The sequence below is a fragment of the Sinohyriopsis cumingii genome, chromosome 10, assembly GCF_028554795.1.
Source record: "Sinohyriopsis cumingii isolate HCF-2022 chromosome 10, ASM2855479v2, whole genome shotgun sequence".
Taxonomy (NCBI): Eukaryota; Metazoa; Mollusca; class Bivalvia; order Unionida; family Unionidae; genus Sinohyriopsis; species Sinohyriopsis cumingii.
This window is the reverse complement of record NC_142970.1, coordinates 83,177,526-83,197,151: the sequence shown is the minus strand read 5'-3', so window position 1 is coordinate 83,197,151 and position 19,626 is coordinate 83,177,526. Positions and strand designations below refer to the sequence as shown.

At 33.7% G+C, this 19,626-nt stretch overlaps 1 protein-coding gene across 1 annotated transcript in view; it reads left to right on the top strand.

Moving 5' to 3' along the window:
• Positions 1-19,626, top strand: part of LOC149790484 (uncharacterized) — a 63,943-nt gene that overhangs the window by 24,385 nt on the left and 19,932 nt on the right. Inside the window, exons 3-5 of the mRNA XM_089972532.1 lie at positions 2,530-2,636; positions 6,987-7,238; positions 14,485-14,606. Of these exons, the coding sequence (XP_089828658.1) occupies positions 2,530-2,636; positions 6,987-7,238; positions 14,485-14,606 (481 nt within the window). The remainder of the gene's footprint in view (positions 1-2,529; positions 2,637-6,986; positions 7,239-14,484; positions 14,607-19,626) is intronic.

Below are 19,626 nucleotides of genomic sequence, written 5' to 3'. Positions count from 1 at the left end.
GACCCCCACCGAATATCGTTCCTACGCAGGGGTGGACATAACATTGCCAATTAGACAAAATGAGCAATGTTTCAGATAAAATGAGACTTTATTCGAGCAAATGTAGGAAGTCTTACCGCCTACGATGTACATTTTGCTTAAATATTAGACTCTTTTTCACAACTCTACATTTGATTATCTCTAAATGCAAGTGGGAAACAAATTCTCACATATGTTTTATTCAACCAAGATGGTGACATGGTCCACAAACCTACACTCAAATATATCACATCCCCAGCAGGTTCACTGTTCAACCAGACTGCCTATCATGGGGTTTAGTTTAGCTATTCAAGTGGAATTGTAAATTCATCCCCTTCTTCAACTGAATCCACGCACAATAGAGTGAACCCACAATGACTCAATTTTCAGCAAGGTTGAACTCTTTAACATCTATTTGTTATCTCTTAAATCTCAAATCAGAAAACATGTCCATTCCATTCCCTTTCTCTGTTCTGGAATCGCATCCATGCGTGTGCCTCTCACCAAATCCCCTCTGATTCCTATACTGTTTAAAGTTGTGTTAACCGAAGTATAAACTAACCTTAATGGCACCCCTCAGGCGAGAGATTTCTTGAATCCAGCAGTGGAGATTATCAGACAATTGCTGCTGAATCTACGACGCATGAAGATTTTACATACCAACTCCAAAATTGTTGAACTAGTACTATTCAAATAATTTGCCAGGCAGAATATCTCATCTGTTTTGTTTATAGAAGTCAGACCAAATATTTACATTGCCTTTTGGAAAATTTTGATTTGCCTCGAATTAAGGACTTTCACCATTTGTCAAAAGTTAAATCTATTGGGTGTTCCGAGATGAGTGAGGAGGATGCCAATCCAAACGCCGTCAATGCGTTTTCAGAAACATGGTTAGCCTACATGGACATAACCCAAGACCAAACGATTGTTTGTGCATTTTGGTTTGCGAGCTTAAGGGCATTGCTTCTAACATATCATACAATCATTAATATTAAGGTCGCGGGTAAGGGTCTTGCATGACTTTCGCGTGTTTCTATATGAAAGACTTTTGATTTCAAAAGGATTAACCTGAACTTGTAAGAGTGAAAATCACGCGTCTTATCGAACCAGTACAATCCTTTGTTTCACAAAACAACCTCAGGTTCTCTCTCGTCATTTATGATACTATAACCATGACCAACTTTAGGGTTAGGGGATGTCATTCCAGCCACATCTTATATATGTACCTAACATGTTAGTATTGGATAATGTATTGAAGAAGATAACAATTTGATTTGTAAAACGTTTACTCGATACTACTGATGCAATAATATATTTTCCTCTAACCATTCCCAAAAAAGGGCAAGCACCTTTGTCCGAACTGTTGAATGTTAAATAGTGGCACTAATCTAACTATCAAATGGGAAAACACTCTCAGCAGAGTTCGGTGATTAAAATAAGCAAATACGTTTGTGCTATTTTGTATTGTTAACCCAAAGTAAAATACACGATTAATACATTTATTTTCGCTTCGTCCACCTGATCTGCCTTATAGCTGAAGAATGTATTATGTTAGGGATTTCACTATCAAATACACCATTTTAATCCAAACACTAGTTTCACCAGTTTGTTATTGCGATGCCGTTACGACAGTGCCAAAACATTATCTGATACTTTCAGACCCTTCTTATTCATAGAAAAATGTACGTTATTATTTTAAAGCAATACAATTAAAATGTCTTGCTTTAAATAGTTCTCTTGCATCAGTCCATGATGTCAAATCGTGCATTTCAAACTAGTGTTTCAGTTTGTGATGGATTGTTTGAAACATAGTTTTCGTCCATCAGGTGAGGTTTCTGAAAAGGGATCGAATGTAATGAAGAGATATAGGTTGGCTTGAAAATATTATGCACTATTTGTTCACATTCTGTCAGATTTTGTGTAATTTTTTAGAATCTAGAATGGAACTTGCTAGCATGACCTTTTGTCTTGACTACTGTTCAATGTGTTCGTGCATTCAGCTCAATGTTTGGAATAATGTTGTATGTAAAATCATGCAACTTGACCATCTTAATCATTAGGAAGTATATATATCATACAAAAAACATATTTCACAGTATCCCACTATCTCTAGCCTGTGACATCCAAGTCTTTTGTGATTATAAAATGGATTGAAAGGTAAGACACTGCATGCAGGAAAATGTTTGACTTGGGAAGTAATGGTCTGTTTTGTATATAATTTGTGTGACATTAATCTCTTAATGTTTACCTCTCATTTTGATATCATTGACTTTGTTTTGAACCACCATATCGAAATATGCATTTTTAACCTTAAGCTAGTATAATTTTTCAGGCATTTACATTGTTTTAAACCTTTCTTGAAATATTTTCTATACTCTGATTCTTATCTGTTGCTGTAACTTTAGTTCAGCTCATATCTCGATTATTTTAGTGTGTTTGCCTGTGCATCTGCCTGTTAATAATAAATGTCTTTCTTCGGCTATGCCATCATCTATTTACTATTCATTTCAGAGTTCGTTGAGGTATGGATGAATTCCATACACACCTGTTCTCCATCACCCAAAGCAGGTATTCCACCTGTGATACTGGTAGGCACACATGCAGACAAGATTCCACAGGTATAAATCGTACCCAATCAATTAGACATTTTGCGATTGTATTAATAAACTATTTTATTCTGAAGAAAAGACTGAAAGGCATTAATATAACTCGAATAGGGATTACAATAGAATGCCGTACTATGTATACGGTACATGTATGATCAATGCTATCGTAGCGTGCATTTCATAAATGTTTCCAAACTTATTTCTACAAGAAAAGCATGGCATTGTGTATTACCATACAATTTAAAAAAATGATATTCTGTAGATCTCCCCCTCAGCCTTGAAAATGACTTACCAGAGCGTATGGCAATTTTCAATGCGCATAGTTGCGTAAGCTGCATTGGCTGTTGAATTTTGAGTTCCATCATTGGTTCATGTCATGTCACAAACAAAGTGATTGCAATGAATATAGTTACTGCCTGTCATCGTTTTGTTTTGTGAGTTTAAATGCATCTAAAAACACTGGCAGATGAAGGACATTTTAGTTTGAGGTCAACCACTATGCCCGTTACTGTGGCGTCTTGCTGCAAGTAAAAACTGGTCACTCAGGAGAACTCCAACAAGCTATTGTTTAATGGCGTTCTTGAATGTTGAATACATATGTCAGAATGTCGGACTATACATAAAAGGTTTAATGACTTTGATTCACATGTAACCATAGTTCCCTTTTAACAAAAAATGCAGATGGTGAGTATTCATTTCAAGCTATATCCCGTCCCCTCGGACATTTTCTCCCATCCAATCTCCCAGTGTGAGAAGCAGGTATATTAAAAATCTTAAATCTTCTCCTAAGGATAAAGAGCATATTTAAAAAAAAATGACATAAATCAGGCAGTTTCTGTCTGCAAGTGGTCAAAGTTTTACATTCATGTTTCAATATAAACATTTACTGCTAACTTAAAATGTTTGTTGGTGTCACAACAATAACCACGGTTTGCTAGTGCAAACTGATATGAAAATGTTTAGCCTTTAGTTCTGATATGTCCCGTGCAACTGGTTCCTTGCAATATATAAATTAAAACATGTATTATATTTGTATTATACCAACCACATTAATTATTTGAGAGTATGTCTTTTTGTAAGTGCACTTCATTATATACTGATATTAAGGGATTAATTAAAGTGATTAAAATAATTGAATTAAAGCGAATCTCTATCAGTGACTGTTCGTGCAATAAAGAAGGTATTTTTCATGAAAAAGATATCGTTGATCAACATTTTGTTGACATTCTATCATCCAGCACCAGTAAAGGAGGAAGATATTTACTTTGAAGTTAGCAGCTACGCTTGTAACCAATTGTCAGTCAAGAACGTGTCAATCTTCGGCGCTATTTTTAACACTGATCTCTCAAAAGATAAACTACCTTATGAATGAAATATTTATGTTTGCGGGAAAAATTATTTTTAATTTGTAATATGAACTGCAAAACTTTATGAGGTCAAATTGTTATATTTTGGTAAAGAGTTGGTTTCCAGGCTTTGTTACACTCCGGGATTTTTTTTCTTCATATTTGCGTCCGTTTTAACTAACCCAGAAACAGGCATAGATTATTAAGACTATTCACTTTTTTTTTAAATGTACTGCAATTATCTTAAGTTTTAGAAATTCATATGTTGACATAATTTTAAAATGAACATTTTATGCTGCATGCTTTTGTTAAAAGTTCCAAAGAAATTGATTCTTAATAATTTATTCTGTATTTAAAACGAAGATGTAATATTGTTTGGGTTATTAACCTACTATAAGTGTGATTTCGTATTTTCTTGTTATCTGTAGTCGAATCTTGTCATAAATAACATATAATATCTTATAGTTTTAGATATGTTTATGATTAAACGTTGAATGAGCCAGTATTACAGCTAATATCAAACTTTACGCAGTAACAGTATTTGCGATGATCTTAAATTAATGTGATTGAAAATGATTAAAAATAAACAGGACAGAATTGGATTTAAAGCCTTTGAAAACGAAACATGTTCCACTCTCATGTTGCAGAGATACAAATGTTCCATCAGGTCTTTCGGCTCTAGGGCACTTTGAAATAAGAAACCATGCGTCAATACAAATCAGTGCAATTAGAGCTGGATTTATATCCTTGGCAAACACCTAGCTTTGCAATTTTGGGCACAATACAGTGCGCAATGATAGATATCATGTGTTCTTGTATGCATAATACAGTACAAGTTCAATAAATTGACAACTATTATGATTGAGGAGAAACTCAACTTTTCAAAGACGATTTCAAAACAACATGCAAAATACGATGACAATTATTTTACAATTTGTACAATCGTATATGTCGCAATACCCACTTCACGACGTAGTTTGTAAACTAATGGACATTTCAGTTGAATCACAAAAGATAAAGGATGTCCTGAGGATATCAACTACTACAGTAATCAAAGAAAATACTTTCCCACCCATCCGACCATGCTAACTGACATCACACACCCATTTTTATGTGTGTGTACATTTGACTTGAATGTTAGTCCAAATGTGTTCATACGTCTTTCGGTTTTGCTTTGGTTCCAAACACAGACGCCGCTTGGGCGATCCTGAAAATACTTTATATATGTGGGATAATTTCTGCACGAGTAGGTTTGAAGAAAATGAAAGTGTTTCCTTCTTTTTTATACAATGATATATAACTTTTATGGGCTTCTTTTCAAACCTTGAAAAAACCGTTTTCTAAATAACTTACCCAAATTAGCATTTCCAGGTGAGCAGAGTAAAGATTCGTGTTTTGTTCTGTACACTACAACGAGTTAATATGAATATCAATGGTTGTAATAACTTGGTTTTAACAAATATATCCAATGGATTTCAGCATATGGTCATATTTCTAATTCAGATGTTATGTGAGACCATAAAAGCAGAAACAGGTTCTGCTTTTCAGGATACACAATATATTAGTGCAAATGTTGTTTGTTTAATTTTAGTTCATCTGGAATCAGAAGCTAACCTATAAAAACAATTTCAAGGAGGAAAAAGTAAATGGAAATGACTTAGAAATGTTTGCTTAAAATAGTTGCTGATATTTTCCTCTATTCCTCTCAGAAGAGATAACTTGCTCTATTTATATTATAAAGCCTATAGGGCAGCTGAATCAAATACACTCAAATACCTGGTCAGCTGTTCAAATTCTAAAATTCCGACTTTGCCAGGTGCATTCAGCTGCAGAGACCGGTGCCTCAGTATCTGATATCCAGATTGAATCTCTAATGCATATTGTGGTCTTTAGCACAATCCTCACATAAAGTTTTGGATGAAGCGAGAATTGTAAGATTAGCATTGTGTTCTTGCTCTCCTTGGTATTTGTGAAAACAATGAACAAATTTTGAGTCTGTGTATACAACAAAGGTGTATACGATTAATTGGCAATTAAGATTCAGTGGCTTTCCTTTGCAAACAGATTTTTTTAGGAAGTTTTCCTCAGTAACACCAACACATATAGATGTCGCCAATCTTAGTCGTATCTGTGCCGTAGTGTTTGAGATCGACTGATGATTACATAGGGCTTTGTTGTTTTATTTGGCTACTTTTAAAGGGAGACAAAAGGCTAGAAAGCATCTTCTCCTTACCGTAAAGGTCGCAAAACTTGTTTATGCTATGTATATCTAGGCGCCATAATAAGCAAGGCAATATATCAGTCCCTTACTGAGACGGAAGTTTTCTTCGTGACAAGATAATACTACCTCATGAATCAATCTAACTCATTCACCATTGGCGCATGTGATGACGCTCTCGTTATTGCGGTCTCTACTACTTTCGTATTCTATCTTTAGCACGCTAGAGCAAGAGTACATTGTTTCAGGGGATTTTAGTCTTAATAAACGACGTGACCTAATCAGATGTAATATTAGAGTAGTGGCCATGGGTCTGTAATTCCTTAGTTGTGTCAATTCTTTTATTGAAGCTATTTCATTCCCACTGATCTGGTAAATTCAACTATGCAGTTGTGTCAGGTATCGTATTACTGCTATTATAATGTGGAGTTGGGGCGGGGGTAACTCTAATTTAAAGGTACAATATTTACTTGTCTCTATTACCAGATTCCCTCTTCCAACACTGATCTGATGTTCCTCAAATACCATGTGTTATTAAAACTGACGATGATTACTGCATATAAGCCTGTGATATGGATAACAAGCTCGTTACATGTTATACTAGTCTAACATCTCATGAACGTTTAACGTCTTAGAGAATGAAATCTTATTTTATACTCTTGAAGGCTATTCCCTCCTGGGCAATGTAAGCTTTATCACCCTTCAAAAACCTATATTTTATTCATTACATTTATTTGATAAGGACTTTGAAGGATTATAATAGAAAACAAAAATGTTTTATTTCCCATCTTCTTCCAGTCGTCACGTGAGAAGGTATGCGAATCGGTCTTCGCTCAGATTCGTTACCAGCTGCGAGACCGACCAGCTAAATTTCATCTTACTGATGAAGATTTCGTGATTGATAACACCCACCTTGATCCTAAGTTGGAGGAGTTAAAGAAGAAGATTGTGAAGCTGGCCTCTCAGCAACCGTTTTGGGGGGAAGAGGTTCCTGCACGATGGCTTCATCTAGAGAATGCTCTGATGAAGCTAAAGACTGCTGGTGTGAAGGTACACGTAGGAATAAACTGCAAATTAAATGGGAATGGGTGTGTAGAAAGTGATTCGTCAGTCAACATGACTTCTCATTTTCTGCTTTTAAAAGCATGACTCAAACGTGTATTGCTCTAATTTGTTCTAAATTAATTTGCGCGTTATAGGAAATCTGCTTTTCTAGGTGTTATACATATAGCAAGAATACACTTAGGACCCGTCTTTATCTAAGCTGAGTATAAGTCTAAGACAGTTTATGCTTCGCTTCTTGTCTTTCATGCATCATATGTCATTCATTCACAGATGTTATGCAGATGTCAATTTCCACACTATATGGCACATTACATTCTGTTTAATTAACTTTATAAACGCTGCCCAAAATTTTTTTATTAAATTTGACAGAAATCAACATACCATGGACGCGAAGATCAGTCATTTTGTTTCTCATAGCAAAGCCATTATCAGCTAAGGCAACTGTGACTATAATTGCAAAAACCCCAAAAACATTGTCAGCAAGTTATAAAACTTCAAAACAAAATTTGTAGAAATCATTATGATATGAAGGTCTTCCATCTTCATGAAATGCTAAGAAATTATTGTATTCCAATAATGCTAAGCACAATTTGACCAGATTCCTGACTTTAAAAATATTCAGGTTTGTACGAATAATGTTGATCCACAATTGGTTGATTGATATAACTAATCTTTCAAAAAAGGAAACATTAAAGATCTTAGTGTATAGGATAGTAGATAACTTTTGGAAGAAGAAAGGCATTATACAACATTTACTCGAATACAATTATGCATCTATAATAAATGTATTTTCTCCCAGCCATTCCCCTAAATAAGCAGCAAATTTGTCGTAACCAGTGAATGTTAGAATATGACACTAATCAAGCAGGGCGCAGACAATTCTTGCAAGATTTCCATGATCCCATTCAGCAAAAGTATTTGCGCGATTTTGTAAATGCTTTCTTTTTCTGCCTCTCGTTCTTCCTGGATTCTTTCTTTTTCAATGCACGCGCTTAGTTCTAGTTTCTCGCGTTCTTCCTGGATTCTTTCCTTTTCAATGCGCGCGCTTAGTTCTAACTTCTCGCGTTCTGCTTCAAATCTTTCTTTTTCGGCTTCCTTTTCCGCCTGAATTCTCTCCTGTTTGCGTTGAAACCTTTCTTTTTCGGCCTCTCGTTCTTCGACACGTCGCTCTCGTTCACTATTTTGTTCATCCTTAATAAACTGTCGAAAGGTTTCCCCTTCATATCCCAATTGTTTACCAAGTTCTGCCAATTGGCTAGTGGACGAAATGATTTTAAATACTAGTACGTTCTAAAACGAGCGTCAATAAATTAAATGCTTCTCTGATTAAAGATAAAAATTCAGTTTCGTTTACAATCAAATATACAATATTATTTCTCAAAACACTCCAGTCTCAAAGGTTTCCCCGACACTGTTGGATGTGCAAACTCAAATTAACAATCCAAAAGTTTTCTCGGATAGAAAGTTGAATCCCACCGCTGCCACCAAAATTGTAACGTAGTCGAGCTGACCCTTTGAGACCGGGCAGGGTTTTAAAGAAACAATAAACACGTTCGTGGATGACAAATGACAATATATTAAACACTGGTACTAATAATATGAAAATAACACAGAAAAGCATATAAAATGAATATAAAACACATATAAAATATACTTTGACTACTATGTCACATTTAAGTAGTCAAAAAGTTCTAGAAACTCCATGTAAACTTCATGTATACAAATATCTCTAGCAAACTTTCATATAAACAAATGCTTGTTGCAAACCCATATAATCAACTACTGGTTGCAAACATTTATATAGTCAGACACTACTGTCATAATTCACATGTAGTCAAACAACTATTTGTTATTGTTCTTTTACTTGTAGTCAATACACTACTTGTTATTGTGCTTTACTTGTAGTCAAAACACTACTTGTTACTGTGCTTTACTTGTAGTCAAAACACTACTTGATTGGAAAATACACGTTGACACGGCCTTCTCTCTAGCACGGTCACTTTTTCCTCCGCACTTGTACCCGTACACTGGTACTGAATTGGTGGGTTATACTAGTAATGGTACACCAGACGTCATGGTATTCACAAGCCCATCCGGCTGCTCATAACCGGCGAGCTGAATATGGAAAATAAACACACCTTTCCAATAGTCTAATTTAATTGGAATGGGTTTTGTTGCAACTACTTTAAGAATATACGATAGGTACGAAGTATGACATAGGAATGCTATGCAATTAAAATAAATATGCGTAATGCTATGACATTAATACATACATAATAAGTTTTCGAAATTAGTCGTGATAGCGACTAGATGAAATTAACTCGCTACCACATTGCCTAGGTTATATCTTAATAGACTGAATTGAAAATACGATAAACGATGTGACCACATAATACAACAATGAACGTGCTTTTACGAAACTGAATAATTATTGTAAATAATAAAAAGAGTTGACTAAAAAAACATTCGACGCACCCAACTGTTTGGCTTTAACTAAATTACAATGGCACCTGCCCGACAGCTGAATATGTTTAAGAGCTTCCCTCTATATTGGCTGTGCCCTTCAATATATCTACCAGATATATATATAGCAGTACGCAATAATACATTATTTCGCACTTGCCGCGCGAGCAATAAAAGCGTCACGCGATACGACGAAAAATTACATTTACAGAAATATTACGGCGCGTGAAACAAGACAACCTGATTTAAATGAAAAGTATGGACGACTAAATGAGCCATATCGGGCATTTCGTAACACATATGTTGTTCAATAAATGCATCCATAAATGTGTATAAAATAAGTAAGATGGTCAGATTTCATATGTGCTTGTAACACGTTCACTGGATTTATTTAAATTAAATGTAGATAAATAAGGAACTGTAATATCCGTACGTAAGCTGTAATATCCGTATGTAAGATGTCATAAAGAAACTTCCGGTTTGTAAAGATAATGTCAATCCACGGTCTAATAATGTGGACAAATTACTGAAAATAGAAAAACATTTTAACAAGAAAATGTTTAACAGAAATAATCTGCTAAACAGATTTAGATTATTTGTAACAGGAATAATCATGACATAAAATATATAGAAACATCTAACACAACTGTCCTCACAGCAAACGCAGTCAACTCCAATTGAATAAGTCTGTATAGTAGCAAGCTACGGATCCTGAATTTTGGGCAAATTATGTTAGTCACTTAGTGATGTCAGTTACTCTTGTCCCTCTTTTCAAATATATCTAAAGTTAAGTACCATACTACGCGTAACATTCCAATGTGCTCACCAGAAATGTTTGTTCAAATAATATTTCATTAATTTACGTACCACTATATTCTCTTCATTTTCATAAATCCTACATAATTGTCACAGTCACAGTTCCTATTGGCCCTACTGAGCACAAAAATACAACTGACAAGCACCATATTTCCTTATCAATCTGGTGACCTGTGAATACATGTGCCAGCAATTATTGGCTCACTTCAGAACTATGGGCCCAGTAGTAATCTGATGTTGGAATTGCTGAACAATGAAAATCAAGGGAACACGTTGGTGGGAATGATACACATTTTTTTCATTTTGTCGCTGTATTATGTATCATTCATTTTAATTAATTAACTATAAATGTATTAACTATTAATTAATGAATGCATGGATCGGCTGTAGTATTTTGAGCTTCAACAAACACAGATGTCAGAGAACATGGCTGTTAAGCGTGCTAATATAATCGATATAAGGTTCATGCATCTTAGAATTATATGTGAAGTTACTAAACACGGGTATGTTTAATAAACATATTCAGTAATACTTCAGTATAATATCAGTTCATATTCTCCATTTCATTGATGCAGTATTTTGTTTGAATTTCTTCTGACTTGGCTATTTATGCTGTTTGGTTTCATAAGCAGTATATAAGTACATATGTACTTGATTGATAATTTTTCATTAGATCATTCTACCCAATGTCTCAGTTTAACCTGGTTGGACTAATATCGTCTCTGAGCTGTACACCCAGGTTACCTTCCTAAGTTGCTCAACATATTTTCAATAACGTTGCTTACTCTAGTAACACTCGATGTGTAGGAGACTCTTTTCAATGACACTTGTAAGCCATAGACACTACATAACTCTAAATTCAAAACAGCTTCACGTTTGTTAAGCATCCATAAGCGAAATAAGGTGAAGTCAGTCCCCTTGTCTCTTATATTTTCTCTTAGTGTATTATGACCAAGTAGCACATTTAAGGAAGAAGCCGAGATTACAGTAAAATATGATTCTTTAGTAATAATTATCATCTCACTGTCGGCCTGTGCTCTCAAGCCATCATTGATGTTGTATATCTGGAAGAGCATTCGGATCTGCTCTAGTAGTAAGTGTTGATTGATGGGAGTTGGTACCAGTCCTTCCATGGTGGGACCACTCTAATCTGACTTCTGTCTCAGCAAGCAATGGATATTTTATAACACACCTCTAAAGAGGCGGTATATATTTTATTCACCGTGTCTTGCTATATGTTAGTTTGTCGACCTATCAGTCTATCTCTTGGTTACTAATTATTGCGACTAGTCCCACAGAGTTTGATTAATTGCCGTGAAATCCGCTAAAATCAAGGTCATCAACTGAAGAGATACATATCGATAAAACACTTTGCTCATGCCATTTTGCTACAGTTATCGTCTTTTCGGTCTTGCCAATGTGTATGACACAATCTCATTAGTACTAATAGTCCCGTAATATTTTATAATTTGTAATGACACTTGGTAAATATTATGGTCATCGCCAGAAAATGCACATCAATTAATAAATCACTTCTGCCGTGCGACTCTCGTTAAAGTTCTCTCGTTTAAGTTATTACACTTGAGTAGCTATTGTAATTTTCGTGAGACAATCTCGTAATCACAACCTGTTCCAAAGTTTACCTTATGTTCTTTTTCTGCTTCGTCTTCTTCTTCTTCTTATATATATATATATATATATATATATATATATATATATATATATATATATATATATATATATATATATATGTTAGTGTCACTAAGAAGTTTTGTACAATTTAACAAACAATTTAATTATCACGTTTATATAATGCATATTTGAGAGGAGTTTCTGAACTGAATCCCAAATAATCTTTGACAAGTTATACTAATGTCCAAATGACTTCAATATTAAGCGTATGTTTCAGATTTCCGAGTGTTCTTTTCCGCCCACAAATACAACGTTTCAAAATGGTGCTCTTTAGCAGAACTCATTTGAATAATTCACAACACTTCCAGACAGTAAAATATTGCCGACCAATGATCACTTTCCATTTCAACAGAATAATCCAAACACACGTTGTCCTCTGATATAATACATAAACACAACATAAAATCCGTTAGCAGACTTGATTATACAACAAAAACACAACAAATAAGAATAATGAATTGCTCAGTACGTGTGGCTTATATACAGAAGAAATGGTAAAAGATGCATTTCTCCCAACTCATACGTGACAAACCGCATTTCTCCAACATCGTAAAAGAACGTCAAATTATATAACACATTAATTCACTTAAGAACACACCATATCGATCTGTACAACTGGAAACAGCCCGATAACTATCAATATATTTACCACTAATTTTATTATTAGTAACTGTCAACACATACATAAACATTCATTTATAGAGCCTATGTAATTGTACGATCGCAGTATAGTAAAATAGACGCTATACACGTATGCCAAATCTAGCCATAGATCATCACTAAAATGTACAGTAATGATTAGAAATTATAAGAAATGATAGATATAAATGACAATCTAACAATGACCATGTTGACAAACCTTTGTATGACCATGATGTTTGTAAGACTTAAAGCCATTACTACCTCCAGCTGGATATAATGGTTAATATAGCTTTGTGAATGATTTGTTTAAAAGAATGCTATGAATCTTAATACAACCTTAGGTGATCAGGAAAAGATATACATGTTTATAAATCACTCTTATATATTCATTCATTACGCAGTAAATTACTCACCTTTTATATAATTAACATCTTGTTCATCAAACAAGCCATAACACATGGTGAGTACATTTGCCAGCTTCGAATGGCAGGATTCGTTAGTTAGCAGATAAAGTCCTACTCTATTATGATTGTGCATGTATAAAGAAAGAGAAATAAATGCTGCTATATATACCTCTTGCAAAAACTACTCTTTATCATCTTTAACAAACAACCATCTTCTGCGGATTTTAAATTTGTTCGCATGAGTATTCTGACTTATTTTTAGGCGATTACAGCAATGTTTTTGTTACATATTTGCCAAATTGTTATGATTGTGGACTTGAGTTTGAAGACAACATTGTCAGGAAAAATTAGGGCAACCTATGCTTGAGATGGATAAATCAAGTCCGCATGCATGTTAGTACACATACTTAGATGCCATTCGTATAGCAAGCTTTCACTTTTGTTTACATATTTGTATCGGTTATACTTTTTTGTCCACGCTTGCAATCTTCTATGGTCCGTACTTTGAACAATAATCAAATCTATAGATTTTTTGCAATTCTTAATTGTATGCTATTCTCAGTTGTAGCAGAGCGGTTTGGTCTTACGAAAGGAATAACATAAAGGATTAAAAATTCCGGGACATTATATGTTACACTCCATTGAACATACAGTTTCATTTCATTGCAAGTGTCATATGAACTCTACAGTTGCAATGCTGGGCTGGTTGTTTGGGATATGGCCATGATTGCAGAATTAATATATTGTATTGTGCATATTGTTTAAGTAACATCCTAATCGTTTTAATTAATTTCTTATACAACTAGTAAAGTACTTTCTTACTTCTACCCAATTTCTCAGGTAACTCAGATTCTGATCACATTATTCATAAGTTAAACATATTGGATCATATAATCTTTATTTACTTAACAAACATTACATTATAATATAGGTTAGTTAAAATGTAGCTTGCAGTAAAACTAACTTAAATGTTTGATATTTGAAAGTCTCAACATAACGTACGTTTAAACTTCTAACGTTTCCGAGTGCTTTATAGTCACATACATAGCATGTAAAGTCTTTGGCTATACTCGAGTCAGATGGTAAAAGGTCAATGTCAGATTAGGTACCTATGTTGTTAAAGAGACGAAATATTCAAACTTTTATTGATTGTTGTAACTTTGTTTTCGCCAATGTTCTCGTCTCAATATTACTTATCTTCATGTTAATTTTAGGTGATTCCATATAGCTTAGTGGAAAGCCTGAACACCAGTGGAACAATTCAGATTAAGACAAAAGAAGAACTAGACGTTTTCCTCAGATATCTTCACGAGATTGGAAGCATACTCTATTTGAAGTAAGATATCGACATATATGATTACATCTGCTGCGTATGTTTGGATATGAAGCTCAGTACTTACCTATAAGTACCTGACAAGCAATATCAGTGTGCCAGCAGATCGGGTTCGTCACTGGTTGTTATTCAAACAAAGCTGCAGTGGGAAGTAGGCAATTATAACAACGTGTATACTATTATCAAGTAATTTTAGATTATGCTTTGAAAAAATGTAATCACCTGGACATTTGTGGGAGAATTTCAACAAAATTGATAGTTTTGAAAAATAATAAATTAACTAGGATGATAAACATTTCTTAGTCTAAAAGGCAATATTTTGTGCACACAAATAGATTTTCTTTTAGTGGGATTCGGTGCTTATTTCAATTTCCAACCATATAGTTTTAATATCTCATCGTGTTGTCTTCTATGTCATATCTCTTTTGTATAATGCTCATATATTCATGGGTTTTTTTCTTCCTTTCTTGCTTTATTTATAACATCACAATTGAAATAATGTTAAAATTATCATTTTGCAAAGGCTGCAATAAATGTGTTTAATTTGATTTCATTATTAAGTGGTTGACAAAATAATATTCACTTTGATATTCAAAACATGAAATAGAAGCATGGCCAGTGGAGCTTATCTATGGTTCTTGAGTCTGCCCTGTGTAATGCATAGTTTCTTCATCCACAATTATTTATTTCGTCTGTGAAGGAAGTCCACTTTTCTGATCCAATGTCTATCAAACGTGAAATATGATTGCCTGAGACTGTAAATGCTGTGTAGGCCATATTTCCGTTCTGATTTTGATCAAACTTGGAATATATATATATATATATATATATATATATATATATATATATATATATATATATATATATATATATATATACATGCATATTTATAATTTAAATTTATTACCACTCTAGGAAGCAATATTTCTGATTTGATATTGAACAAACTTTGAATATATGGCTTTTTCTGACATTATATACATATATGTATATATATATATATATATATATATATATATATATATATATATATATATGAGAATCTAGTTTTAATCAATATGAAATATGGGTTTATAACATCAATATATAGTATATATTCGATTTTTACCAATATGCATTTATATTGACGTTGTATTGTAGTATCTGCGTAGCCGAATATATCAAAACTCTTCATGACACATGTGCTTGAAATGATAAAACGAATTGGAAGCTTCTGTTCTTATCGCTTAAGAACTTGGCTGATATTGTATCATCCGCCACATGCAGGTGGACTGTCCTTACTCACATAATAGCTTTTCTGTCTCTCATCGAGAGATACCTTTCCTTCATGAGAACGAAAATCAGTGAGGAGAGGGCAGCTGCTACTTCATCGGCATACCTAACATACCTCATTTTACATTTGATATTTTACAACACTGAGTGAAGGCATTGTTTGTTGTGGTAATTAGCAATGCCAGAAAAAGTGACCCAACCCTCCAACAACTTATGCCGTGAAATAGTGAATACCACTACCGTAAGGGTAAGTACAATATTATTTTATGCCAGTTTTCCGAGGCCATTGAATCCTCCTAAATCTGACAAATTCAGCAATGCACTAGTGGTAATAAATGCATTACTATTACTATTAAAATGTAGTTTCTTGGGTGAATAGGGAGGTAAAATGAATTTTAATTATATACATTTTTCCTGCCACTATTGCAAATATTCTCTTTTCCATTTCTGGTCTGATGTTCTAAGTGTAATCGTGGCCGAAGAAAAGAGTAAGTCTATTCCATATGAGCCTATCCTGCAGTTCAATTGTGGCTGTGTTTCCTCTATTCAAGTGTGCTAGAACATTTTATACCAATTGGAGGATGTACGTTTGTAGTTTTGATATAAGGACTAACATAATTATTTTCACCCCATCGATAAACTATGTTTCAAGTCTTACCATATGGTGTTCTGCTCTTTAAAGAAAATAGATACAAAAGAGCTCATAAGATTTTGTCTAAAATCCTACGCCTTGTGTTTGTGGACTTAATCCGATTCCGTTTCGCTTTACTATTGCTCTCCACGGTGGAGGGATATAAACCTTCAAATAAAAATTGCCTCAAGACATTCACGCCGACATCAACCCCACCATGTACAACTAATGAATGGATAGCATGGAAATACTGATGCGTCAAAAGTGATTTACACCGAGTTACTGTTTAAAGACTAGATACTATCGGTAACATATTTGAACAACAGATAATAATGTTAAACATGTGTTGTATATTCTGTAATGGTATATTTAGAAAAGGGTGATCAATTTCTTACGCAACAATTTTACGCTTTTCCCTTATCCAAATAAATCGGAAGAAACGTACGCATTGACGTGACGATAAGTACAACTTACTGAGATTCTTGAAGAGAATTAATGTATTATTGCAACTTAAATGTACTCCTCGGAAATGTGGAAAATTAAATTCCAAATTGACAACCACGTTTGCTTAAGAAAGCAACGAAACAAACAGAAAACACTGACCTTTAGTGAGATATGAAGCACGTGCTTAAAACTTAACAAGTAATGCACAGACAAACAGCTCAATATAAACAAATTTCAACCATCCTAATTATGACTGTTTGTGTAATGCAAGGAACTGACCTTTTAATATATTGGGTTAAAATGTTCCTTCCGACGGGTATCTTTCCTTTTCGTATCTTCACTACAATGTTATACAATATTAACCACGATTAGTATCAGCTTGGGTAAGGTGTGTTTCCTGATAGAAACCATGCGAATCGATGCGTTGCACTTAACAGTCTCAATTAATAATGCTCAGTACCATGAGAAATTGTGTACCGTGGTACTCTGCGGTATTTATTTAAATTCCTCGATTTGTTCGACAATAAATTGCAATTATATTGGGAACCAACAATTGCATGTTCTGAGTCAAGATTAAAACACTTTCTAAGTTTATCTTTGACGATAGCCGGAATAAAATATCTTGCTCTCATTGTTATGGAAAATAAGTTTATATTATACACATTATATTATATTTTTTAAATTTGTTCGAGATAAGAGAAAACAAAATATTTCAGCTCAAACAAATGTCGCGTCCACTCACACACCCCAATGGTAAATGGTTAATGCCTAATGGTAGATAAATTTGTATGTACTATTATTACTCAATAAGTTGTAATCAAATACTTTTACTAAAGTTGCACGATTAAGCTAAAATATACTGCGATAACATTAGAGATCATGTCGATAAGAACAGGAAGTGTTGACACCGAAGCCTAAAATACTGATATAAGATACAGAGAAACCTTAAGCTGGTTGCCAACAACTGAATGAGATACTTTTTTAAGGAGGACCACTAAAATAAAACAAACTTATTCAGAAAAAGAGAACATATTTAGTAAAAATGAGAAATTACGTTTTTTTCAAGCAGATAACAATTCTGCTCCTAACAATCTTAGCATGCTGCACAGTCATACAAAATAATACATATATACATCAAAGTATACTTAAACAAATGATATTCTGTTTTCAAATCCATTTTTTTAACGAAATTTGCATTTGCTCATAATGTCGTACCCATTTGGCCACATCGTTTGTATATATGTTAAACATGTGATTAAATAATCATAAATATAAATATATTTGTATTATTCAAAGTCAAGATTTGACAAGTACGGCTGTTTTGTATTTAAAAAAAAATCATATTAAGTTTATGGATTATTTCCTCATTAAAAATAGCATATATTGTTTAATTCATAACAAGATCACCATGGAATTCATGTAGATTCCTTACCGACTGAAAGTACTAAATTACCAGTAAAGTGAAAGAGTATGGTAGAACCTATCACCAGAAGAGAGTAGCTGTAATCTAATATACCTGTAAAATCGTACACATGTACGAAGTATAGTCCCGCCTTTAGAACAAGAAGATTGATAATTGTTCATAATTATTCTGAAATAAACTTCTCGCTGAAATGATCAAAAATAATGTGGAAATTGGAAACTTTCAGACGTTTAGAGATTTTAATTTCAACAATTTCATGGCCTTTTTCAAGTATGTATTCTCTCCATATACGGTATATTACTTTACCGCTGTGCTGTGGTTACCTAAACTAAGTGGATAGAATGCACGACATAGACACATAAACGAACTTGAATTTTCAAACCATGACAAAACTTTTTCTGATTATAGTTTATGTACCTGAATATGTATAACCATTGACTTTTTATTATTTTAATTCGTAAGATTGTACAAAATGTCCAAATGTCAAATATCGAAAATTTAAATAATTGTTTAACTTTGATAATTACATTGGAGAAACATTCTTCAAAGCATAAGCAGAATAACGAAAACCATTAATGTGAACGATGAGGCCACTAGATGAAGAGCACTAGAGAATAATAAAATATATAAATTGCTATGTAAGCACGTACAAACAAGAGATGTTTCAAATGATAGGTGCAACTTATTAAGATTACACATACGGAGGCGATTTTGTATTCCATCATATTGAAAGGAAGAGGATAAACTTCACTACTGCTAGCAAATTTCACCGTTTAACATTTTGGATACAATAAAAGCCAGGTCATGTATATAGGTGGGGTGGCTAAGAACCTCCAGCAAAGATTATACAAGTGACAATAAAGAACCCTATATCTTCATAGCTTGGTAATACGAATGGCAATGCATATACCTACATTTCTGCAGTATGGATTTCCTCAAAATATACTTACTTACTTTGTTCCACAAATCCGAATTACATGACATGAGTTATGGGTTCCAAACTTTGATACACTTTGCGAAATTGTACTGTAATTTCGACTTCATTTCCTTCAGATATCACATTCTTACTTTACTGGATACAAAACGAAAGTGATATTCCAGAGCGTCTTTTTGATAAATTGAGCCAACATAATGCATATTTATCCCACATCATGATTAAAAACAATCAATGACAGAACAAAAACACAGTTTCAAATGATCCCTCAAAGCCGACCCCTCCACTGCTCAAATTATCTGTATATTGTACATAATGG